Source organism: Lutzomyia longipalpis, chromosome 2 (genome assembly GCF_024334085.1).
Source record: "Lutzomyia longipalpis isolate SR_M1_2022 chromosome 2, ASM2433408v1".
Lineage (NCBI taxonomy): Eukaryota > Metazoa > Arthropoda > Insecta > Diptera > Psychodidae > Lutzomyia > Lutzomyia longipalpis.
This window is the reverse complement of record NC_074708.1, coordinates 20,787,969-20,813,155: the sequence shown is the minus strand read 5'-3', so window position 1 is coordinate 20,813,155 and position 25,187 is coordinate 20,787,969. Positions and strand designations below refer to the sequence as shown.

The 25,187-nt window shown below is 36.9% G+C and overlaps 7 protein-coding genes across 9 annotated transcripts; 3 read left to right on the top strand and 4 right to left on the bottom strand.

Moving 5' to 3' along the window:
- Positions 1 to 86: 86 nt before the first annotated feature.
- On the bottom strand, positions 87 to 6,981 carry LOC129789323 (uncharacterized). Its single transcript, XM_055826088.1, has 2 exons — positions 5,195 to 6,981; positions 87 to 5,085 (listed from the first exon to the last, which is right to left on the bottom strand). The coding sequence occupies exons 1-2, from the start codon at positions 5,701 to 5,703 to the stop codon at positions 3,327 to 3,329; spliced, it is 2,268 nt and encodes a 755-aa protein (XP_055682063.1). The 5' UTR covers positions 5,704 to 6,981; the 3' UTR covers positions 87 to 3,326.
- Positions 6,982 to 12,167: 5,186 nt separating this feature from the next.
- On the top strand, positions 12,168 to 15,055 carry LOC129789417 (DNA-directed RNA polymerases I and III subunit RPAC1). The gene is made up of 2 exons (XM_055826225.1): positions 12,168 to 14,090; positions 14,157 to 15,055. The coding sequence occupies exons 1-2, from the start codon at positions 13,960 to 13,962 to the stop codon at positions 15,016 to 15,018; spliced, it is 993 nt and encodes a 330-aa protein (XP_055682200.1). The 5' UTR covers positions 12,168 to 13,959; the 3' UTR covers positions 15,019 to 15,055.
- Positions 14,989 to 16,679, bottom strand: LOC129789384 (zinc finger protein 287-like). Of its 2 annotated transcripts, none has more exons than XM_055826176.1 (4): positions 16,495 to 16,679; positions 15,957 to 16,433; positions 15,318 to 15,866; positions 14,989 to 15,252 (listed from the first exon to the last, which is right to left on the bottom strand). In XM_055826176.1, the coding sequence occupies exons 1-4, from the start codon at positions 16,651 to 16,653 to the stop codon at positions 15,037 to 15,039; spliced, it is 1,401 nt and encodes a 466-aa protein (XP_055682151.1). In that variant the 5' UTR covers positions 16,654 to 16,679; the 3' UTR covers positions 14,989 to 15,036. The 2 variants fall into 2 exon arrangements, with proteins under 2 accessions (XP_055682151.1, XP_055682152.1); XM_055826177.1 differs by having other exon boundaries at positions 16,513 to 16,679.
- On the top strand, positions 16,301 to 18,979 carry LOC129789403 (dnaJ homolog subfamily B member 12). Of its 2 annotated transcripts, none has more exons than XM_055826202.1 (3): positions 16,301 to 16,411; positions 17,281 to 18,125; positions 18,190 to 18,979. In XM_055826202.1, the coding sequence occupies exons 2-3, from the start codon at positions 17,293 to 17,295 to the stop codon at positions 18,464 to 18,466; spliced, it is 1,110 nt and encodes a 369-aa protein (XP_055682177.1). In that variant the 5' UTR covers positions 16,301 to 16,411; positions 17,281 to 17,292; the 3' UTR covers positions 18,467 to 18,979. The 2 variants fall into 2 exon arrangements, with proteins under 2 accessions (XP_055682177.1, XP_055682178.1); XM_055826203.1 differs by lacking the exon at positions 16,301 to 16,411 and adding an exon at positions 16,720 to 16,898.
- On the bottom strand, positions 18,973 to 19,734 carry LOC129789467 (exosome complex component CSL4). The gene is made up of 3 exons (XM_055826294.1): positions 19,576 to 19,734; positions 19,266 to 19,514; positions 18,973 to 19,199 (listed from the first exon to the last, which is right to left on the bottom strand). The coding sequence occupies exons 1-3, from the start codon at positions 19,732 to 19,734 to the stop codon at positions 19,008 to 19,010; spliced, it is 600 nt and encodes a 199-aa protein (XP_055682269.1). The 3' UTR covers positions 18,973 to 19,007.
- Positions 19,735 to 19,794: 60 nt separating this feature from the next.
- LOC129789327 (engulfment and cell motility protein 1) lies at positions 19,795 to 22,398 on the top strand. Its single transcript, XM_055826096.1, has 3 exons — positions 19,795 to 20,002; positions 20,064 to 21,110; positions 21,174 to 22,398. Exons 1-3 carry the CDS (start codon positions 19,865 to 19,867, stop codon positions 22,161 to 22,163), a joined length of 2,175 nt encoding a protein of 724 aa, XP_055682071.1. The 5' UTR covers positions 19,795 to 19,864; the 3' UTR covers positions 22,164 to 22,398.
- Positions 22,399 to 22,468: 70 nt separating this feature from the next.
- LOC129789360 (uncharacterized) lies at positions 22,469 to 24,969 on the bottom strand. The gene is made up of 2 exons (XM_055826139.1): positions 23,840 to 24,969; positions 22,469 to 23,777 (listed from the first exon to the last, which is right to left on the bottom strand). Exons 1-2 carry the CDS (start codon positions 24,734 to 24,736, stop codon positions 23,094 to 23,096), a joined length of 1,581 nt encoding a protein of 526 aa, XP_055682114.1. The 5' UTR covers positions 24,737 to 24,969; the 3' UTR covers positions 22,469 to 23,093.
- Positions 24,970 to 25,187: the final 218 nt, after the last annotated feature.

Here is a 25,187-nt window from a genome sequence, read left to right as displayed (position 1 = left end):
TATTTTTTTTATTAAAAAAAAGGATTCATAAAAATTGCAATAAATTAGTTATTCTCTGCTGAAAACAAATAGGCAAACATAGAAAAAAAAATATTGCAGTTTATTTACCGTAATAAAAATTATAATAAGCTTATAATTTCATTTATTTATTCAATATTGTATAAAACAAAAATACACCATGGTTAAATACTATTACAGTCCAGTAAATTAAATAGCTAGACTGTGGTACTATGAATTCCCAAAAACTTTCACTAAAAAAAGTTTTTTTATAAGAAATTATGCATTGTTTTAGCATTTTCCTTAATCTAATGCAAATAGAAATTTAAAAATAAATTGGATCATTATAATAGTTAATTGATTTGGTAGCTTCAAATAAAATCTTTTCCTCAAAAATCTTAATATATATATAGCTGAAAAGTTTGCCTGTGTATCTGCGGCACATGAACTCCTCTGAAACGGCTGAGCCGATCATGACAAAATTCGATATGGAGGTAGAAGAGGTCAATACGAGTAGCCAGGGCTATATGGGATTCCGCCTCCACTCCCCCTTTATAGCGCTCCCACATACAAATTGAATTTTTCCTGTTGAAGGCTCGGATAATTTTATTTTTATTTTCACGAATTTGTCAAGGTATTTTATTATTCACCCTCCCCCCTCTTCCCCACTAATGTAAGTTCCTCTATTATAGATTAAAATAAAATTTGCTCACACGTGATTGGGGGGCTCGGGTTGATTAGTTAATTATATTTTTCTTTATCATTTCGAGTTTTACATAATGGATGGAATAATATCTAAACCTGCAATGCTTGGTTCAGATTTAAATGTATTTTATTGATTCTATTTATTGTTAAATTAATCATAACCATAATTAAATTGCAATTACATTCTTTATATCTTAAACAGTCGTTCAAGTCAATTCAATACGAAAAATCAGCTAAACTTCTTCTGTCACTCTGCATCCTTTTCTATCGTACACAACCAAGATTTTTATTTTAATCAATAAATAAGGAAAATTGATAAGTTAACAGAGAATGTAAACTTCTTGGGACCCATAGTTATTTCTCTCGCATGCCAATGGAATTAAATTTTGCATATGGATTTATCACATTTTCGATTTTTTAATCCTTTACACAGAGTGGATAGGAACAATGAGATTTGAAGAAGAAAATGACAAAAAAAAGACGAACAAAGTCGTCAATTTGCTAAATCATATCAATATTTTAAGTCACTTTAGCTCTTAAGTGAAATTCTATATTCTAAACATCTGACGATTATAAATTTTTTAAGTCAAATAATCTAAAATAAATATATACCTATAAAATTATTATTCTTTGTTAACATACACTTCATTTTCTGTGAGTAATTTTATTTATATTACTTAAAATTAAACTATTGGTTTGCGTTTTAAACAATTAAATACCTTACATAGATATTCTTTAGGGCTATGAAATTCCAAAATTCTGTGATATTTTTTTTTTATGTATGGGTAAATTGGCTTAAAATAGTGAATTAAAAAAAATTGCAATATCTCAAAATGAACTGGATTTTCGTGTTGAGACAGAAACAAATCGTCCAAAGCAAAATTGTAGCCCAGGAAATTTCTCAAGATAGTTGTCATGGTAAAACTCAAATATTGGGCCTAATTCAGCGACCAAGAAACCCTTGAAATTCGCTTGAAATCTTGAAATTTCAGTACAAAATTCAAAGATTTCAAGGGTTTCTTGGTCGCTGAATTAGGCCCATTGGGTCGTATTCAGCTACCAAGATATCCTTGAAATCGTTGAAATTTTGGTACAAATTTCAAAGATTACAATACAAGGGTTTCTTTGTCGCTGAATATGACTCATTGTCACAGAACGCAGGAAAAATTGTCTCCCAAAAATTCATCATTTTACCCTATACGTTCCCATATAATTCCCTAGTATGTATGTATATATAAATACTTAAATCTTTAATTGTAGGTACCTAAAACATCATTCTCATTTTATTCCACAAATTATGGAATTCTGTTAAGTGATAATTTCTTGAGAAAAAGTCTATCTAAAAAAACTATTAATCACCTTGATCACGTATATGAGACATTCTTTTTTTCTATATAATTTTTATCTCTAAAATATTTGCATTTTTAAAGTATGTACCTTGTACACGGTCCTGGACCGTGCATGTACGTACATAAATAAAAAAAATAATTGTTAAAATTAATTCCATGAGAATGTAGAGAAAATAAAAGCATATGGCCAACTGACAAAACCATCTTCCAAAGACCCATCTTCCAGGTGGGTTGGAATTAAAAAAAAAAACCATGTAACAGAGAAAATACAAATTTTTAATTTGGAAAATAGAAGGGGAGGGCGGGGCTAATAAAGTCACTTAAGGGTTTAGAAAAAGCCTAAAATATCATATTTTCTAGCTAGATATAGGAAGAGTTATAGGGCAGTTTTCCCAAAGAAATGAGCTGTACATTTCGCTTTATTATCTATTTGGGAAATGTGATATTTTGAGCTTTCTAAACCCTAAAGTGACTCTTTTAACCCCGGTCTCCCCTATCTTGTTAATAGAAATGAATGGGCAATGCGTGAAAAATGTTTTCTAAATTGAACTTTTCATAACATGTAAATTTTGTATCGTCACGAAGACAAATGTAGCAAAATATCACCACAAACAAGACATTTTAGTATTGCATTATTTATTTCATTATCTTATTATAAAAATAAAAATCAATGTGTTTCCTATATTTAGATAGCAAATAATGCAAACGACGCGAAAACTATATACATATGTAAATAATGCTATATACATATAAGTGCATTAAAAAAATATGTTCTCCATGAATATTACATGAATTGCAATATTCACATATTTCTTTATTTATGTATTAAACAGTGCAATACGTTTCTATACTGAAAAATAGATAAATATAGATAAATTTTTTGACAATATATTTCGAAGGTTGTAAAAAGAAATATTGAGTAAAATAATGTCTACGGTATTGCTTCGAAAAGAAAAGAAAAGAAAAGGACAATAGACTGTTTTTGCATCTACTGTTTTTGCTCTATTGGAACAATACTATACCTTAATCCTGAGTCAACTACAAAGTCCGATCAAATTTTCAAATTTTTGAATTTTCCAGATGTTTTCTCTGGTTCGAACTTTAATAATAGGTATAGAATAAGTTTTTCAGAAATATGTTGTACAATCTTGATTGGTTTACTCATATCACCAAATGGACAACGTGATTTAGCAAACCATAGTTTGTGAACAGTTTTTGTAACTATAACTAAACATTTGAGTTTTCTTTAAATAGTCAATACATAGCAAATTCAACCTATTTCTCATGAACAGTGGATCCATTGATACTGGTTATACTTCCACTGACGCATATATCACTGTTGCAGGTGGTGTGACGACAAGGTTTCGGTGAGGTGGGATTTGACAGTCCAGACTCATGAATTGGTGATAATGTGGGACTCCGTGTTCGTAATAAATTTTTCCGTCTACCTTGTCGTCGTATAGTATTCGTGGTGCAATTGCGTGGATGTTGCACAAATGAAAGTGTATCTGCGAGCTCCTGCAAATCTGCCGTATTGCGAATTTTTCGTCGCGTTGGTGGTGGCAGGGCCGGTAAGGAGATCCCAGATATTTGTTCAGTCAAATTTTCATTATCATTCGATCGTATTGCCGATGTGGGCAAGACAGTTTGGACGTGAATGGATGGTATTGGCATCGTTGTACTATTTTGTTCGACGGATGATAGTGGACGAATTTGATTTTGCTTGAGTACAGCATTATTCCCACGTCGACAGCGGGTTCTATAACGTCCAATGGTGCGTAGCATATGACGGAATCGTGATACAGGCCACGGTCGAACTAGTCGTGATCTCGTATGTTTCGCATTAATATTGGTTGTGTTCCCATTGAGTTCAACACGGTGGTGCTGTGAATTAAGTCCAGAATGCCTCTGATGTGAGGATTTTTTGTTGTAAAACTCACTTTGTCTTGGGTGCGCATCAATCATTTTAGCATTACTACTATCGAGAAGGTGTGGCACAGAGGATGCAACAGTTCGGATGGTATCAACAGGTACATCTGGACTATCTGGCACAGATGAGCAGCAATTCCACTTCCGACGCCAACGATGGTGCTTTGTTATGGATTTGAGACAACACTTCTTGCTCTGAAACGATAAACCCTCGCCTTTTGATGGTGCTTTGATGCGAAAACTGCAGAAAGTGCATTGTTCCGCATACCGCACAATAGATTGATTATCCGCATCAGCAAAATCATTGTGATCCACTCTTTCTAATTGGGAACAACAATGGAATGTACGTGATTCACATTTTGAGTTGGTGTTGTCATAGATTGTTGCCGAGGAGCTCTGTTTCAGCATAGAACACACATAGTAAGCCCTATGATGGTGCGCTAATTGATGCTGATATTCTCGCGATGAGTCACAGCAATGCAAAGACCTGGGTCTTTTATAAACATGGGGAATTTCTGCGTTATCTGACGGGATAGATGCTGCTGTCACAGATGAACAAAAGTAGACTGATGATCCTTTAAGGGTAGCTTCAGTCTCAATTACGGCTGGTAATGTTGACGGTGTATTGTTTGCGGTACTCTGACGACGATTACGAATGTACTCGTATGTTGTTAATCCAAGGAAAGATATGTAGATGTGAAAGAAACATAGATGAAGGAGAAGACCGGCTGATATAGCTGCCAAAATTCCAAGAACGGCAACAAATACAAGGAATACTGTATCATGTAGCCCAATGCCACTTGCTATTGCATCCACAGTATCGCCGAGAACTTCACTGCCATTGTCATTTGACACATTAAATCCAGCAATTGTGCTATTTAGAAGTGTAAAATTGCCATCTGTGATGGTTTCATTGAAAATGATGCCCGCCTCATTTGTCGTAACATCCTCTCTCCAGTTCCATATGTTGAGCCATTCGGGCTTTACGTGGTACAGAACAATTTCTGCAACAGCAGCGGTCAAGATGACCAATGTTGCACAAACGGCACTCACTACGCACATGAGGAAGGCCACATAATTTCTCTCGCCAACGCAATGATTTAACCTTTATGGAAAAAAGCAAAAGCAAACATTTATAAATAGCATTATGTCTATCTAGACTAGATAAAATATGAAAACTTTCTTCTATGCACTCATTTGCATATCATGCTTACCATTTACAATGATGATCGAATTTCCCAACGCACTTGTTGCATACGCTGCAGTGTTTTGTCCTGGAGCTACTAGTTGCAATATTACATAAGTGACAACGACCATTTTCAATAACATGGGCGTGCTTAGTCCGATCAAATTCTGGAACAATACGGTCCACACGTTGCTTTCTCAATTCTCGATCCGAAGGATCAAGCAGAAGGGCAGCCAGGTGTGAGATACCATGTACAGCATATAGGCCAGCAAGTAATCCAAAGAGGGGTTGCTGAATGGATGTCGTGAGGGCGGGTATAAGTACAAGGAATGTACCCAGGCCAAAACTCACAAGTGCCACCCACCCAATAAGTTGCAATGGATGCAATGGTAACTGTAGTCCATGTATTCGGCGACCTCGGCGAAAGTGTGAGGCATTCAAGTTATCTTGGAAGGAGCACCATGGATTCCTTTTGAAAAAGTTCACTTTTTGTGGCGTCTCCTGACCAATTGCCGTAGATTGTTGCTCTGTGAGCATTATATAATAGACGAGAACTACGACCACTCCTCGAATGTAACGTCATATCATAGAACATTGGTTCTTATATGTACTTTCCCACCTTTCTTTGTCCTCACAATCTCATGCATATTTTCCAATTATATTCCTTCATCACTTTTCCATTAATGATTGTCTCTCACTATTTTTCCATATTCTTTTTTTCTCTACAAATTGCGCTGAACTTTAACATTTACATGCGAAAAAAATTTCTCTTCGAGAGAGAAGTAGACCATCATCTTCTCTCTCTCAAAAGGGATTTGTAGGTAACACCAGCTATAAAAATCAATCCCGAAATTCACTTATTATGTCACAGATTGTAATTTTTATCACAATCTCATATGTTTTTTTTTTACAATTTCATGTCACCTCATATTCACTGTACACCTTAAATATATTTTATCGACTTATTTCTTCAAATTAATATTTGGTGATGCAAAGTGATAAATGTTATTATATCTTTATACACAGATATATTTGAGGGAAAAGTCTTGTCTATATAGAAAAAGCATTTAATTAAATCAATTTTTGTGCAAATGTACTATCATCACAACCATTTCAGTATTATAGCAACACACAATTGATATTCATTGGTATAAAAACACTCGGTATGGTAGAATTAAACATTATGTAGAGCTATCGTATATAATATAACGTCTATCGATCCTTTTATTTTAAATAGTAAGTACACATTGTAATCTAGAAATAAAAACTTTCCGATAGTCAAACACCTTTTTTGCAATTAGTCTTTCACAGGTGACCAATGCAGAATGCAATTTGAGTCACAAATCTTTCCCCAATATTTTGCATGCTCTTTTAAGCTCTTCTACACAAATATATTAGAATTAGTAAGCACAATGTAGTTTGAAGATGATAAAAAACGGCAGGATATCACTCACAGATAGTATTAATAGATTTACATTATTATTAATTATATAAAGAGCACAAAACTTTTTGAGAATTTTTTAATCAACTGAAAAAAAACGGTATGTTGAAGGAGGAACGTCTGAGTTTTTACGCAGTTGAACACCTACTAAACCGCGAGAGCATTTTGCCATTTTTAGTTCGCATAGAAATATATAAAGTATGACATTGACTCTCTTTCCGTTCTCTTTAGTACAACGTGTACACACCGTGTTATATTTTTCAGGGGAACCTGAGAAAATCTAGGATAGAAATGAGAGAGAGCAAAAGAGAAGTGCATGATTTTTCTCCCTCTCAAAAAAACTTGGAAAAGGGAAATTTAATATGTACAGAAGATTATATTGTTGCGGCTGGGGGGTTTAAGGAACTGGCAACCATTCAGCAGAACACAAGAATTCACTTTAGGCATTTATTGGCAAACTTTGGTACAGCACTAATATTTCTGGGCAGGCACTGTCCTCTAACTCACTCGTCATTGTTCATTAAAAGTGCCGCTATCGGCCACATCCGCGTCTATCGATAGAGAGGAGTCTTTTGTGTCGGGTCGTGTCACGTAACGGTGCAGCTGGACGCAGCTGAATGCGAAGTCCCGACGATGAGGATGAATCCCAACTCGCGGTGGCCCCGGCGTGACGTCAATTGGGACGTGGAAGCCGGCAATAGCCACAGAATGCACGGCACGTCGAACAGGGGGGCCAGCGAGAGCGTCACGAAGCGTTCCGGAATCAAGTCAACGGAAAGACGTCAGTAGATTGCGATCTCAGACGCCGGGGGGGTGGCGTCGTGGTGGTCTCGTTGGCAGGCGACGGCAGGGTGCGTAAGGCAAGCTGTGACACGCACGCTGATCGTAGAATCTGGCTGTGCGAACCCTCCGGGGGCGCAATTGGGGACACCACGTGGCACGACACTCAACTCTCTAACGATGGGCTTTGCATGATGACGCGGGAAAGACTGAAGATCTTTCCCGTTGTTCTCCTCTTGTATTCTATCTCCCACCACGATCCAGAGGGTCAATTTCCGACGTAAACTCAGCCGAATTAGCACGGAAGTGGCTAACTTCGGGAACCCGGTGGGACATCGTTGAGTGCCACGGGCAGTGCCGTAACACTACTCCCCCCTTAGACTGGCCGTCCCGGCCAGCAATTCAGACATGAGGCACGAGACGATGTAGAGGGCTAGAAAATCCCACGACGTTACGTCAGAAACGATGTCTTCTTGTAATGATCCCTCGAGGATTCCAGGATTGCGAGGAAGGTCCTTTTTTGGGGTTGCCAGTCCTTCCGAGCGGTCAGGAATACCCCACACCTGACACCAGTGTTGCGGCTGGGGGGTTTAAGGAACTGGCAACCATTCAGCAGAACACAAGAATTCACTTTAGGCATTTATTGGCAAACTTTGGTACAGCACTAATATTTCTGGGCAGGCACTGTCCTCTAACTCACTCGTCATTGTTCATTAAAAGTGCCGCTATCGGCCACATCCGCGTCTATCGATAGAGAGGAGTCTTTTGTGTCGGGTCGTGTCACGTAACGGTGCAGCTGGACGCAGCTGAATGCGAAGTCCCGACGATGAGGATGAATCCCAACTCGCGGTGGCCCCGGCGTGACGTCAATTGGGACGTGGAAGCCGGCAATAGCCACAGAATGCACGGCACGTCGAACAGGGGGGCCAGCGAGAGCGTCACGAAGCGTTCCGGAATCAAGTCAACGGAAAGACGTCAGTAGATTGCGATCTCAGACGCCGGGGGGGTGGCGTCGTGGTGGTCTCGTTGGCAGGCGACGGCAGGGTGCGTAAGGCAAGCTGTGACACGCACGCTGATCGTAGAATCTGGCTGTGCGAACCCTCCGGGGGCGCAATTGGGGACACCACGTGGCACGACACTCAACTCTCTAACGATGGGCTTTGCATGATGACGCGGGAAAGACTGAAGATCTTTCCCGTTGTTCTCCTCTTGTATTCTATCTCCCACCACGATCCAGAGGGTCAATTTCCGACGTAAACTCAGCCGAATTAGCACGGAAGTGGCTAACTTCGGGAACCCGGTGGGACATCGTTGAGTGCCACGGGCAGTGCCGTAACAATATATTATTTTTCGGCAGGAATTTCTCATAATCCCCAAACTATTGAAAATTACAAATTAAAAAAGAAATAGTAAAATAGTCATAAAATATGTTAAATAGTCGTTCTCTCATGTATTATGTAGGTATAGGTACTATTTTCTTTGTTCACCCACATCAATCGATACGTTTCCATTGATGACGTCGCCCATGAGTTTTGCGCTCTATCGATTTAAGGCGGAGCTTTGTAACGTATGTAGGATTGTGTGTAGCTTTTCATTTTCTTTTCAATTAAGGAGTAGTTTACACACAGGTTTTCAGCGCTATAACAATGAATAACGCCTAGCAACCTTTTTTCTATCCATTTTTTCCTGCATATAGATAATAACTAATCCAGAATATGTATGTATGCTACATACGTATGTATGTACATGATACTATGTACCTATCTCCATATAGCAATGAGCTACCGCGGGTAGTACACATTTGAAAAGAAGGTTAACTAATAATAGATGAATTAAAGAACTTTGGGCCATTAGTATGTTAATAAAAGTATATTCTGGTAAAAATGGACACATATCATAAATTGTAACATATTGCTATGTACAATCAAAATAGCCACCCCTCATATTTTCACCTTCAATTAAATTTATATCAATCTCTGAAAAACACAAGATGGGTTCCAACTAATGGATTATTTGCAACAAAATTGAACAATTAAATGCGAATTGATTATTAAGGAGCGAATTTTTGCCTAATAAATAACAAATAAGGGAATGTCCAATCTATTCGAATTTTGTGATCATATCTTCTTCTATATTTATACATCGGGGGCTTCTTTGCAAAACGCGGAAGGAAGGAAATGAATACGGCCATCCGAAATCGTCTAATATACATATATAAGGAGCCTCTGTGCCAAATTTCATCGCGATCGGTCAAATGGTGTACATTTGTATAGCTACAGACCGAACGATTACCAACAAACAGACCTTTCTTTATTATATAGATATGCTCGCTATCTTTGTCAAGGATGGTGCCTTTAAATAATCTCTTTTATTCAATTAAATTGAAATCAATTTGAATCTTATCTCGTAATTATATACAAAAATTAATTTATATAGTTCACGCCATATTATTAATGTTTTTGTTTATTTTATTGTATTTTATTACAGAAGAGGTAATATCTAAGAATAATGGGTCGTACTATTCTCGTGTATTAGTTTTAATGTGCGAAAGTAGTATCTACCTACATTCCATTATTCTTTTAGAATAGGTAATAATAATTTTATTATTCCTTTATACATACAACTGTTTTTGTGTTATTCTTTTAGATGCGGACTTGCACTGTATAATTACCTACCTATTTATTTAATGAAGGGGATACCATCATTCCTGATGATTCCTCTATTAATTGTTCTTGGAGCAACATTTTTATTCAGTGAAGTTCCTTATTCAATTTTGTTTAAAAAAGGAGGATACTCTTATCATCCCTGAGCGATCTATGAAAGTGTTTGTTAAATTCAAATATATTCACCTGCGTATCAGTGATGAAACCCCAAAATTTAGTCATTGATCATATTATTATATTATACTCCTAACATTTTACTCAAATATTAGAAAGGACAATGAGGACTCTTCAGGTTCTTTAAGTCAATATCGAACAAAGCATTTATCTTAATATAAAGCTGAAAAGTCTGTCTCTTTGTGGCACATGAACTCCTCCGAAACGGCTTGGTCGATCTTGATGAAATTTGGTATGGAGGTAGAGGGGGCCATACGAGTCGCAAGCGCTCTATGGGGTTCCGCCCCTACCCCACTTCATAGCGCTCCGTCAAAAATAACTTTTCTTCCTAATTTTTTACGTGCTGAAGCGTCAGATAACGTGTTTTTTATTCTAAAAATTTTTTTAGGATACTCTGCTTATTATTCGACTCTCACTAATATACGCTCTCTTATAGTTTTAAGAGGAAGTCAATCATAACGCGTCCAGTTATAAGAGTTGGTGTCCCACAACGTATAGAAGTTAGTTTATGCGTTACAATACGATTTGTGATCAGTATTAGTAGGCAAAGTTGATTTTTTTTGTAAAATTCAGTAATTTGATCCATAAAAATGGTCATATCTCAAGTTCTATAAAATCTACAGAAATTTCTTGACTAGTTATGGAAAGGTATTGAAATAAGCTATAATCTGACATATGTTTCGATACATTTCAAGGTCACCACTAGAACACAAAATGGCGGATTTTTGTTTCACCAAAACAGTTTTTGGCATTTTTTATCCTGAAGGAATAGTTCTAGAGGTTTCTGATGTTCTAGAAAGTTGTAGAGTTTTGCAAAACCTTTAATTTGATACCAAGTTGAGCAAAATCGGACAAGCAGTTCAGGAGATATGGCTCTTAGAACTTTTCAAATTCAAGAATTTTTCAAATGGCCATATCTTCTAAACGGCGACATAGATTTTCTTCATTTTCGGACTGATGAAAGATATTGAGTCAGGCTACAACATATCAAAATTTAAAAGATTTGCCTAATGGGGATTCTGAGATATTGCCCCTTAAAGTTAGGCAATTTTTGTTTTTGTTTTTAGCGCCTCTTGCGGACGTTTTTGGAACTTGGAATGTTCTAGACAGTTGTAGGGCTTCGCAATACCTTTCATTTGATACCAAGATGATCAAAATCGGTCAAGCCGTTCTCGAGTTATATTGAAAAAACACTTTTTGCTTTAGGCCGCCATATTTGCTAAACCGCTTGACCGATTTTCAAGTATGAATTGTTGATGAAAACGTCTCACTGAGCTCTACAACATACTAAAATTTCAGACCTCCAGCTCTAAGGGAAGTGGTTGACAGTATTTCAAAATGGCGGACGGCGGCCATCTTGGATTTTGAAAATGCGAAAAAATGAAATTTTACACCCACATTTCTATAGAAAACTTCAAACCGGAAGTCTCTATCTGTTACCGTTCTCGAGCTATAAGGCAAAGTTTGGACCACCGGCCGGCAGGCCGGCCGGATCAAAAATTTTCCACCACCATTTTCGTAATGTGGGATGTCTAAAACGTGCTCATACCAAGTTTGAGCCCGATCTGAGGTGGTCGGTTTTTCCGACGATTACAATACTTGGTGTTGGCCACGAAGTGGAACACCAACTAATTTGCTCACACGTGATTGTGGGCTCGGCTAATTAATATTACATATTGATTTTTGTGTGAAGTGATGAAAACGATGAAAATAATTTATGAAGGTGCTACTTAAGAAATTATTTTTCTTTTTTCATTCATGTTATTTACTATCTTTTGCAAATTCATTAGCAGCAAATAGAAAAAAAGGTAGGTACCTAATTTAGGGAGCAATTTTGGACAAAATAAAAGACAAAATATTTTGAAAATACAAAATATTTTGACATTAAATGTAATTTTGCACAAAATATTTCTCTAAAACTTTTGTAAATCTCTTCACAAAAGAAATTTTTGCAATTTTAGGTACAATAAAAGGTGAAATATTTTGAAAAACTGAAAAATTTTGACGTTTAATGCAATTTTAGACAAAAGACAAAAGATTTTTTGTGTCAATCTTTTGACAATCTTGTGAGAACGTCTCCACAAAAGATTTTTACAGGAGAATTGTAATTTTGCACAAAATAATTTATACATTACACAAGAAATATTTTGTGTTTTACAAGCATCTCGTCGAGGTGCTTTTATAAAATCAAAATCTTTTGTCAAACTGGTGTTTACGTATTGCATTTTTTAGAAGTTTTCTGTCATGTTTCCCGAAATAGCAATGGACAATAATGCAATTTCGGTTAATTGTGAAGCTTCGTGCAAAGGAAATTTGTGGAATGATATGAAATTCAGCCAATTTAGCTGTGTCCATTTTCCCTTTTCGCGGTGTTGGGCAAAAATCGCAAAAATGTTATGGAAAATTTCTGTGTCTTTCCGGCAAGAATTTGGGAGATCGCTGACAAGTTCTAACCCTATATAATCAGGATTTTGGGTCAGAGATCCCTTCCCTATGTTCCCGATGCGAGTTTTTATGTGCAAAAACGAAATATGTAGGGCTAATTAATGCAATAAATATGAGTCAATCAATTCATGTAAAACAATCATATTAGAGTGACTCATTAACATTTTCTTGGTGTTATGAAAATCGAACTGATGAGCTAAAAGCCAGATGGTTTTTTGGTCTTCTAAACATCCTTGGGGTACTTAATAGACTACACACATGCTTGACTTGAATTTCCATAAAAATTGATTCAGGTTCAGATTGTTCAATTGCCCCAAACGTAAACATAACCTAATAGGAATGTTATCTTCTTCTTATTTTTTCCATCTGTAAACTCTCCACTCGAAAGAAAAAACACGTCATAAAAGGCGACAAAATATATCAAAAGTCTCCCAAAAGATATTTTATTCAAAATTGCTCTTCATAAAATGTCTTTTGTAGACTTCACAAAAGACAAAATATATTTTATTTTGTCCAAAATTGCTCCCTTAATCTCAATAATGGTTTATGATGACGATACAGCGTGTTACTCTACAATGCCCCACCAATAATAATTTCTATTTCATACCACACTTTCTAACTTATTGGAATTTTATTTTCATTATAGTATAATGAGTATAGGTACCTCTATTGCTTTTACAGTCTAATTAAGATGATACTCTAAATAATAGCGTGATACAATTTTTGTCTGCCTGCATTTCTTCTAGGAAATAAGAAAAAAACGGCAATACGTAGGCGCCCTGATCACAGTCAATATAAAGAAAGATGCCCATCATTTGAATTCAATGTTCATTGAATATCAGGGCTATCTTTTTGCCTTTTAATGATTTGGCGGAAGGTTTTGAAAAAAAAAAAAAATTGTGCCACAGGTACCACATATATTGTATAATAAACTCAACGTAGCATAAAAAAATATCTTGTAGATAAATCATAAATTAAGAAAAGATAAATTATTGAATGAAGTGATGAAATTACGATGGAAACTAACCTTGTTTTTGTCTGTTTTTTCGATATCTGCTCAAAAGCAGGAAATGGAAATCACATTTGATTCTTCACTTGTTTATTATCAATGAGCATCTGTGCATGTTCTTTTCTAAAAGACAGGATTAAAATTACTTTAGAATAATAATAATTTTCAATGAAAATCGAATGTTTACAGAAGTGATGCGCACGTGTTACTTGAAATGTCAAATTCTGTCAGACACGGTTTCTTCTTGTGCGTGTTGAATCTCTAAAAATTCTCTAAAAAAAATGACTGAAGAAAAGCCAAGATTGCATTTGAGAGAATACAAAGTAGATCCTGATGCAAAGGACTGTGGATTTGATGATGAATTCTGGAATTTTGAAAAATTTAAAAGTAAATTTCACATCAATATTGTGAGGTTAGTATCATTGTGCCGGATGATTTTTAATTTTTTTCTGACTTTATTTTTTCGTATAATTTTCAGTTACAAACATATGGATATGGAATTTGATGTAATTGGCGTTCATCCGGCTATAGTAAATGCTTTCCGACGAATAATGCTGAGTGAAATTCCCACGATGGCAATTGAAAAAGTTCTCATTTACAATAATACAACCATAATTCAGGATGAAGTCCTTGCTCATCGTTTGGGATTGATACCCCTTCGTGCTGATGCACGTCTTTTTGAATACAAAACAGATGACTCCGAAGAGGGAACTGAGAATGACACGCTGGAATTTGAGTTGAAATTCAAGTATACGCGGAAGGGGAAAGATGGGCACAAAGATGCCCAGACGGAGAATTATGTGAAGAACACAAGCGTCTATTCGAACCACATAAAGTGGCTTCCCAAGGGACGGCAGGTCTCTCTATACAAGGAAATTGACATTGGACCCATTCACGATGATATTCTCATTGCTCGGATGCGACCTGGGCATGAGCTAGATCTAAAATTGGTTGCTGTCAAGGGAATTGGTCAAGATCATGCGAAGTTTTCACCCGTAGCTACAGCTTACTACAGATTGCTACCGGAGATCAAGCTTAATCGCACTGTGAGTGGGTGTGATGCTCGATTACTTAAGCAATGCTTCTCTCCAGGAGTGATTGAAATCGACGAACAACAGAAAGCCTACGTAAAGAATGCCCGTTACGATTCCAATAGCCGCAATGTCTTTAGATATCCCCATTTGAGCGATGCCGTATCAATGTCTCGTGTCCAAAATCACTTCATCTTTAACATTGAATCCGTTGGATCGCTTAAACCGGACGAAATCTTCGTGGAAGCCGTTAAATGTCTCAAGAAAAAATGCCGTATGTTTTTAGATGAGATATCAGAGGATAAATAATATTGCAATTCAGATCTATTAAAATGCTATAAAATCATTTTGATTTATCCCTATGGCTTGAACATCTTCCAGGTATGTTGTCACATAAAATTGATCATCTTGCTGAGAGTTTCTTGGATGCTTATGGGTCCGCATGTGAGATTTGAGAGTACTTTTTTGTCGAAATGCTCTTTGGCACACCTCACAGCTGTATGGTCGTTCTCCGGTGTGTGTCAATCTATGTTGCTTTAGTACCTAAAATTATTTTTTAAAAAAATGAAATTCCGTAAAAAGGTTCAAAGCCTCTTTCCAATTATTACCTTATTATGTGCAAATGTCTGTGGGCACAAATCACATGCATATGGCCTGATTCCGGTATGAAATCTCATGTGAACGGCAAGATGGCTTTTAGTTTTATAGCTCTTCTCGCAGAGAGAACAACTAAAGGGTTTGGCACCTGTATGACTGCGCGTATGAGTTGTGAGTTCAGGGGATGTTGTGAAAGTCTTCCCACAGATGTTACAAACAAATCTCTTCACCCCATTGTGACGCATCTGATGATTCTTCAGCATAACTTGATTTTTAAACGTCTTGCCACATTCATCGCATGAATAGGGTTTTTCTGTGGAATGCGAAAGAAGGTGACTTTGAAGTCCGTGGGCGCGAATGAAGGATTTGCCACAGAGATCACAAATGTAGCTTCGGATGTTTTTATGTGTTTTCGTATGGAGCGTGAGGGATGTGGCGTATTTATATTTATTTCCACAAATTCCGCAGCTATATTGTTTTATATCATTGTGCTTGATTCGATGTCGTCGAAGAGCTCTTACGTTGTTGAATTCCTTATTGCATATTTTGCATAATTCAGGCTGAAAGAAGTTGTATGTACATACATATTAGGAATTTTAGGTACACTTATTCAATCTTGATCCTTTTTAGGATGTGACATTTAATTGTACCTTAAGACCTTTGTGTTCCCGTAGGTGAGCTTCATATCGCTCCTCATTCCGAAAACTCTTATTGCAACTCATGCAATGATGATGATTACGACTGGATTTATTCTTCATTGTACTCTTGCCCTTATCTTGAAGTTTTTTAGGTTTATTTTCTTCGTTGCAATCGACTATTTGGTGACTTTCCTCAAAAATTTCTTGACTTATTCGTACATCATCCCCAATCTCCCCAATGTCTTTTTTTATACCTATCCCAATTTCCGACAGTAAGCTACTGTCTAAAACGTGAATTTCAGATAAATTCTGAGGTAAAGTGAATGTTAGAGGATCCAAATTTTCATGGACATCAACTTGTACCTCCTCAACTAAACGCTGCAGAATTTCGTTGGATTGTTCACATTGCTTCTTAAAGTTATACCAAATGTTGCATTTCTCCATACAATCTTTGCACAGGCTTTTAGGTAAATCGTCATTTTCTTTTATCTACAAAAAAGATTTTAAAAAATATATATATTTCAGTAGGTATGTAATAAAAAGAAATGACATTGTTTTGAAATCTCACGGGAATGTTGGTGCAAGATGAAAATCTTTCAGAATTTCTTTCTTCGGATAGGGCAAATATTGAATTTGTAGTCGTCCTGTCCAAATTTACCAGGCATCCACGACATAAATAAATAAACTTAATTTTATCTATTTTAGCCATATTATTTAGTTAAAGGGACGATTTTTATTTTATCCGAAGGACTGACAGCTGTTGTCAAATTTTTCCAAATCGCCATGATTCATGACAAACGTCACTTTTTTTTAGAACGAAGTCCCAGCACTTGATTGCAAATATTAAATAAAATTAATTTATTCTCATTTTCATGAAATATATATGATAAAATTGCAAAAACGTACATCTAAGGTGTTCTCTACGTGCTACTTAATAAATCAACATCGCGGTAGGTAAGTTACCTAGGGAGTAAAAGTAGTTTTATTTTGGTAGAAAGAAAATTTCTAAGAAAATCTTGAAATCGAATGCAAAAAGAAGAAATAATTCGTCGATTTCATCAACAGTAGGTAGTCGTAACTTAAAATTATCTACTTGTGTGTTTATTTGTCGAGATGGCATGAAAAAACTCTTTCATGACTACAAAATCACTGTGGATGTTTAGGGGGGCGCCCCAGGTTTTTACAATAAGATTTGGGGGAGCCAACTCGTCGGATTTTTATTCCGGACTTTGCACAACACGCGAAAATTTTGAGTGTTTGAACATGAACGTATTTTTTTCATTACATATTATATAGATAGATAAAATCTTTATTATATATATTATTGTTTTTCTAGCAAAAAAATAAGATGGAGAGCAACAAGGACGAAGCAATTCGTTGTATAGATATTGCTCGAAATGCCATTGCAGAAGGAAAATTGGAAAGAGCTGAAAAGTTTCTTCAAAAAGCAGAAAAGTTGTATGAGACCAAAGATGCAAAGGAATTGCTAGAGAAATTAAAGGGGTATACAAAAGAAAATACGAATCCATCTACGGAGGAAACAACCGGACCATATATGCGTCGTGAGAAGAAATCATCGGGAAATGCAGAAACACCTAAATCAGCTGAAGTAGAGTACAACAGTGACCAATTGGAGGCAGTGAAGCGGATAAAGAAGTGCAAGGATTATTATGAAGTTTTAGGCGTATCGAAAGATGCCACGGATTCGGAAATAAAGAAAGCCTACAAGAAGTTGGCACTGCAGTTGCATCCAGATAAGAATAAGGCACCAGGTGCTGTGGAGGCATTCAAGGCGGTTGGTAATGCTGCGGCAATATTGACGGATTCAGAAAAGAGAAAGTCATATGATCTCTATGGAGAGCAGAGTCATGCGGGAAGAACTGAGCATGCCGCCCACAACTACAGTGGCTTTCAGTTTGGTGGATACTCACGTGGTTTCGATTCGGAATTCACTCCAGAAGAGATCTTTTCAATGTTTTTCGGTGGAAGCTTCCCACAGCAGAATGTCTACATGCGCCAGCGTCGGTACCAACGTGGTGGTGACAATCAACATGCTCAAAGAGAGCAACAAAATAGCTATGCAGCTCTTGTTAACCTACTACCGATCCTTCTACTCATCATGCTATCTATGATGTCATCGTTCTTCATATCAGATCCTATCTACAGTCTACAACCAAATCAGTAAGTTTTTTTTCTGTGCTTTTATAAAACAAAACTGATTATTCTTTTCAAATTGATTTTTCAGAAAATATTCAGTAATGAGGAGGACAGCAAATTGGAAAGTGTCATACTATGTGAAGGATAATTTCCATTCAGAGTACCAGGGATCAGTTAGTCGCTTAGAAACTGCCGTTGAGGAAGAATATTATCAAAATTTAAAACACAAATGCTTTAGGGAGCGCCAGTATAGAGAATCCATGATAATGAAAGCACGTAACTTTGGAGATGCGAATTTGTACAGAAAAGCCCAAAATACAGCTACACCTTCCTGTGATGATCTTCAAAAACTTCAGACTTTCTGAATCTAAAATAGATGATATTCAATTTTTAAACACACTGCTCCTAAAAAAACTCCAAGTGAAGCATTAAACTTTGCATGGTCGACAGGAAAGTTCATCGAACATGTAAATATGTCCACATATTTTTTCTTAAATTTATTATTACTTCTTTATTTTTTTCTTTTGTGAATGGATTTTATTGTACAGAATGGTTAGAATTGCAGTACATATATGTATATGGTTTTTTAGGCTCATTTATTAAGAAATAAACTAGTCTCCCTAATTAGGCGCCCTTTGCACTCATCCTAAATCTGAATATTGTTATATCATCGAAACAACAATACATACTTCAATAATTTAGGTAATACCTAAACTAAACTATATATCAATCTGAAGAAAGAAAAACCAAATTAAAAGTTATATCAATCGTCTGATGAATCAGATAATTAGGCTTGGAGATTTTAAAACACTACCTACTCTGTGTTTCTTATGAAATGATTTGACGTTATTTAATAAAATGTTACAAAATATCCATAATTAACTCATTTATTTCCAATGTCAGTACCTATTGATTTTCCGACACAATACGGGCAACTTTCCTATATTCCTTTATGAGTGTTTCCGGGCATTGCATCTCATCCCAACTTATTGGCACCATAGGAACATACGTAGAATCATTCTTTGATATAGCCATGACAACTCCAAGCTCATTTTCTGCTGTTGTTAGCTGATAGTGATGAAGTTCCGTCAGTGGGAGCTGGAAATAAATTTTTTAATATGTTAATATTAATGCTTCCAATTGTAAGACATATAATAAACAAACCACTCTGGCAAGGATAATATCACCGGGCCTAAAGCATTTCTGCACTTCAACGCTATCTTTTTCGACAGATCTTATATCTTCCTTTTTTAAGACGCCTCTATAGCTTCTGTTGAGAATTTTGTGTCCCACGCAGAAGATTTGGCATTTTAAAAACCTCTGATTAACCACGGTTACTTTAGCTGTTACAACATCACCCACAGTAGGGACAATTGTTTCCATTCCTAGGGGTTTCACCTCAATAAATTGTGTCTAAAAAGAAATATATTTTTTTTTCAAAGAATAATTAAATAAATAAGAAAGTCAGACCTACCATATTTTCCTTTCGAATGTAAACATTTCCGGTAAGTACTGTATAAATATAGCCACCTCTCTCGTAGGTTCCATGACCAGCAACTGTATTTTCATCGGAAGCACACAATCTCTGGCCAGGAACACAAATGATTGTCCTTTCTTCTAATTTACAATCCATGTTGTACAGGAAAATTTTTGTATAGGTTATGTTTTCTTCCATTTTGACATTGACAGAAGTGATTTATTTTGTTTTCATTTTGGTCGTCCAAGGAATTAAGCTAAAGTTTTTCCTTCAAGTTGAGCTATAAATGTTACCAAAAACAACGAGAATGCCGGTGCTTAAGGACTCTCACATTGTAAAGATTGCAGTGGAATTGGAGAATCAGCAGCAGAATGCCCAACTAATCGAATTCGATCAAAGACATCCGCTAACTTCCATCATCCAGGTTTGATTGATATTTGTCCCTCAAAAGTATTCATTTCATTTGTGTGTGACCTTTCTTGCAGGACCTGTGCAGTAATTGGAATATTCTTGATGCTGAGAACTACGCGCTACAGTTCTGTGAGCAAAATTACAAGAACTATGTGACTGAGAAGAATCGCAATGAAGTGAAGAATGGCTCAGTTCTTCGTTTGAGATACTCACCATCCAAGACAGCTCATGACATTCTTGAGATCCTCAAATGTGGGAATATACCGGAGAAGACGCAAGTACTGGAGAATTTATCAACACTCAGTATTGATCTCACATTCGCGTTGGAATTCATAAAGGAACAAGGGCTCTCGCTGATTATAACAATGATTGAGGATGAAAAAGTCGTCGGAGATATGCTAAAGTACTCCTTGATTTCTTTTGTTGAGCTCATGGAGCATGGGACTGTGTCTTGGGATATTCTGCAGTCAAATTTTATTACTCGCAACATATTCTTCATCAACAATCCCACAACTGTGCCAAAGGAGGTGGTTCAGTGTGCTCTGTCTATTTTGGAGAATATTGTGCAGAATTGCACAAAGTCATTGTGTGTGGAGAAGGACATTACACTGGATAATTTACTGAAGCTGCTTCAAGATTCATCGTCGCAGGTTATACAGCAGAATGCTATTGCCCTTATAAATGCTTTATTCGTGAAGGGTGATGAGACTAAGAAAAGGAGTATTGCTGCAACTTTTGCCACAAAACAGTATAGATCTGTTATCTTATCGAATGTTATAAATACGAATATTGGAACGGAAATGGCGCATCAGCTATACATTCTCCAAACCCTCACTATGGGACTCCTTGAGCATCGCATGAACACAAAGATGAATGCCCAAGATTCAGATGCGCACGATAAAATTAAGGAATTACGTCGCATTGCCTTTGATGATGGTATTGACAATCAAGCTGATAGCACGGCAAAACGGCAGAATAATCAGTATTCTACATATTACAAGAAATTAGGCTTTAAATCAGATATAAATCCAGCACAGGACTTTGTGGAAGCACCTCCGGGAATGCTCGCTTTGGATTGTATGGTCTACTTTGCACGAAATTTTGGGCAAAACTACAAAAAGGTACATTTTAGCAGCCATTTATTAACTTTCTTTTCATTACTGAATATCTCTTCGTTGTTTCAGGTGGTTCACGAGAACAGCTGCCGTGCAGATGAGCATGAATGTCCCTTTGGACGTACCAGTATTGAATTGGTAAAACTTCTGTGTGAGATATTAAAAATTGGTGAATCACCATCAGAACAGTGCCAGGACTTTCATCCAATGTTCTTCACACATGATCATCCATTTGAAGAATTTTTCTGCATTTGCATTGTGATCCTCAATAAGACATGGAAGGATATGCGGGCCACAAATGAGGACTTTGCCAAAGTATTCAGTGTAGTACGTGAGCAGATAACGCGCAGTCTGACCGGTAGACCGGGCAATTTGGATGATTTTCGATCTAAAATCCATAGCTTGACCTACAGTACGATCACACAATTACGACAGCAGGAGAGGACATCACGTGAGGACATTGAGAGTACAGCATCGGCAATTGTGAATCTAAAAGAGAAAATCACCCCGGAGATTATGAAGTTAATTCGAGAGCAACGCCTTGGCTACTTGGTGGAGGGAACACGCTTCTCAAAGTATTCACGTGGTGTCCGGAGCAAGGATAAATTCTGGTACGTCCGCCTTTCACCAAATCACAAAGTCATCCATTATGGGGACTGCGATGAGAAGACCGTGCCGACAATTGAGGAGCTCAGCAATAAAGTTCTCGTTATTGACATAAAGCAACTCCTTGTAGGCAAGGAGTGTCCGCATATGAAGGAAATGCGTGGTCGGAAGTCTGCTGTAAATTTGGGCTTCTCTATCACATTTGATAACATGGATCACGCAACATTAGACTTTGTGGCTCCGGATGAAACGACATTCAACTATTGGACAGACGGTGTGAATGCCCTCCTGGGTTTGCCAATGACCAGCAAACAAAAGGAAGAAGATCTCAAGACTCTCCTTTCTATGGAGATTAAATTGAGACTCCTCGACACGGAAGGAGTTGACATTTCCAAGGAACCACCACCTATTCCCGAAGATCCAGAGAATTATGATTTTTGCTTCGAAAATTAACTGTGTCCTACCCTCTACTGGATGAATAGAATATTTTAACTAAAAAAACGACGCTATGTACTCCATCGCTATCAGTATGAAATGCCAAAGTAAGTATGTAAAATTTTAAGTTCGTACGATTTGATTCTAAATTTTCTTTTTATACATCATTTTCTTTCTAAATATAAGAATTTCATTATACAAAAATCAATGTACTCTGCATTTTATTTTTAAAATAAATCTATAAATATTCTTATCGTAGATTTTTATCAGTGTATTGAGAGTTTTTGTCAATATAAAGTATCTATTTTGAAATAAAACAACGATTTTGCTCGTGCTTTTGAATCCTTTTTAATCATAAAAATTTCACGTAAAATATAAAATTATATTTTTAAAGTTACTATCAGTTTTTTTTTAATTACTACCAAAAAAACAACTATGAACTTTGAAAATTTAAACTATTTAAAACAGCAATACAATTAATAGATTCAGTTTTAATGCGGCGGCGGTGATATAGGTACATATTTTTATTTGTTGAAAAAGCTTTTACAGTAAAATGTATTTTTTTAAGGCATCGCAGATTGAATTCGTGTTTAATGAAGTAGCCTTAGTTAAAATTAATTTTTGATTCAAGAAAAACAACAATATTATTTTTGAAAAATACCTTTTTGGGAATCTTAAGATTCTGACAAAACCAATTAAATTTTACATTATACCTACCAAAAAAAAAGTAGGTACAATGTGGAATAGGGCAGGAGCTTAAAAATTATTTCATTTTGAATTTTTTGGAATATTTCAGTATATTTTTTTTTCTTTGGATGAGCTTCTAAGATAAGTAAAATTGCACATTTAGGCATTGAATTAAATACGTGCATTACTGTGCCTTCGTGCAATTAATTTTTTTTAATTCACTTAATAACTCCCTCTACTTTTTATACGAACTTTCTGGAATCAGAGATTATCTTCAACATTGAGTTCACTCTCATCAATTCGATCAGGGAGACAGACGAAGAATTCAAAGAGATTCAACACAGGACCACGTGAGAAGGGATTTTGATACTTACCGCGTTTATCTCTTAGGTATGGATAGCGCTTATAGTTGAACATTTCATTTGTTGTGAGATTCATGCACGCATGGAGGATGGATGTGCAAGTGAGAATCCAGCCAAGCCCACAGAATAGAAAGGCCTCCATTAAACCGAGAACGTAAAGAAGGGTGAATCCTTCGATCATGACGCAGTAGCAGGCAAAGTAGATAGTGAAACTGCAATTAATTGCGACGCTTAGGACAAATAGGAAAAACCACATGCGATTGCGTAAGCCGACGCAGTTGTAGATAAAGGGGCAGTGGTGATCAAAGTAAGAGACACAACGATTGCATATCCTGCAGTGCTTCGCACGTAGAGGACGCAGACAACGGCAACTGTGACACAGACGCGACAGGAAGACGTTGCGCTTCTTCCATTTGTCAAAGTACGGAATCTGCTTGATAGCGCGGTAGTATGAATCCGAATTCAGAGGAAGAAATCCCGGATCACGGCGATTCGCAATAATCCAGCTAATCCACATTACGGCATTCCAGTAGATAAAGCAGTAGTGTGATCTCCTTAGGATGTTCCATGTTATGGGGATGCACTACAGAGAAATCAAATTTATATTTAATTTACTCCAAAATTCATCATTATTTGCATACTCACCCGTATCATGTACATTGGGTATCCCCAGAGAAGGACTGAACATACAAAGAGAAGAAGGGGACCTTTGGAACTTCCAGCTCCACCAAAGAGAAGGCCCCAAAGCTCAGAAATGGGTGGAAACCAACGAGATTTCTTTCTAATTTCATTATTAAGCAGTTTAACCACGTCACCGTGTTGGTGACTCTGTGCCAGCATTAGAGGAGTTTTGCCATTCTTATCTTTAGGCTCCAAATCCAAGTTACTCTTCTCACTCAGAAGGCGCACACAGAGAAGATTTCCTGAGAGGCAAGCCAAGTGAAGGGGCGTGGAGCCAAAATTGTCCGTTTTCTGCAAATCAACTCCTGAGTAGGTCAGCAAGCGAATCAATTCTGCGTGACCTTTGTATGCAGCCCAATGAAGTGCTGTATCCCCATTGATGTCAGTAAGATGATTGTGAGCTCCCATGCCAAGGAGAAACGCTGCTGTTGCTGTTCTCCCATACATACAGGCGGTCATTAGAGGGGTGAGACCCTTAAAATCAGCCGCATTTACTGCTACGCCAGCCAACAGGAGCACCTGCACGACAGCAGTGTGTCCTTTTCGACAAGCCCAGTGAATAGGTCGTGGCCCTTGAGTTCCTAAGCATGGCAAATCTACGGGTGCATTCCTTTCCACGAGATATCGCATCATTTCTGCATTTCCATCCAATGCCACCCAATGGGCTGGAGTATAGCCATGCTTATCTCGGGCTGAGAGTGTCTCAGCTCCGAGTTTCTCTACGAGAATCTCAACATCAGCCACTTCGCCGTTCTTGATAACATCAAAAATATCCTCAGCACTTGAAGATTCCTCGAGGATATTGGTATCCTTGTCATTAGTGGGCGTTATACTATCCCTGGGATTCTCCTCAGTCACCATGCCACAAGCATTGAGGGGCGCCCATACATTTCGAGCTGCCCCCGGACTGGGGAATATTTTACTCTGCGTCTTGATACTGTCCGCCAGGATGATTTATTCACAATTTACTACCTTTTTCACAAGAAAAATAATTTTGCAAGTGCTAAAACTGCAGAAAAATTGATTTTTTTCGGAAAAAATCAATTTTTGTACCTGCGCACAAAGGGCTTGAGCAAATTCGCGGGAATTTTTTTTTAAACATTTCTTTGCAGCATAAGCTTCATATAGGAAAATAAAAAAGATAAAAACAACAATAGGTAAGAAATTAAAATTGAGTAATTGCACCTACAATTACAATGGTGAATAAATAATATTACTAAAATTGACAATATGATAAGAAATTAAATGGAATTTTTAAGGTAAAAGTCGCTGTTCTAGCTCATCGTTATAATTGTCGCTATGGTCAGTCGGG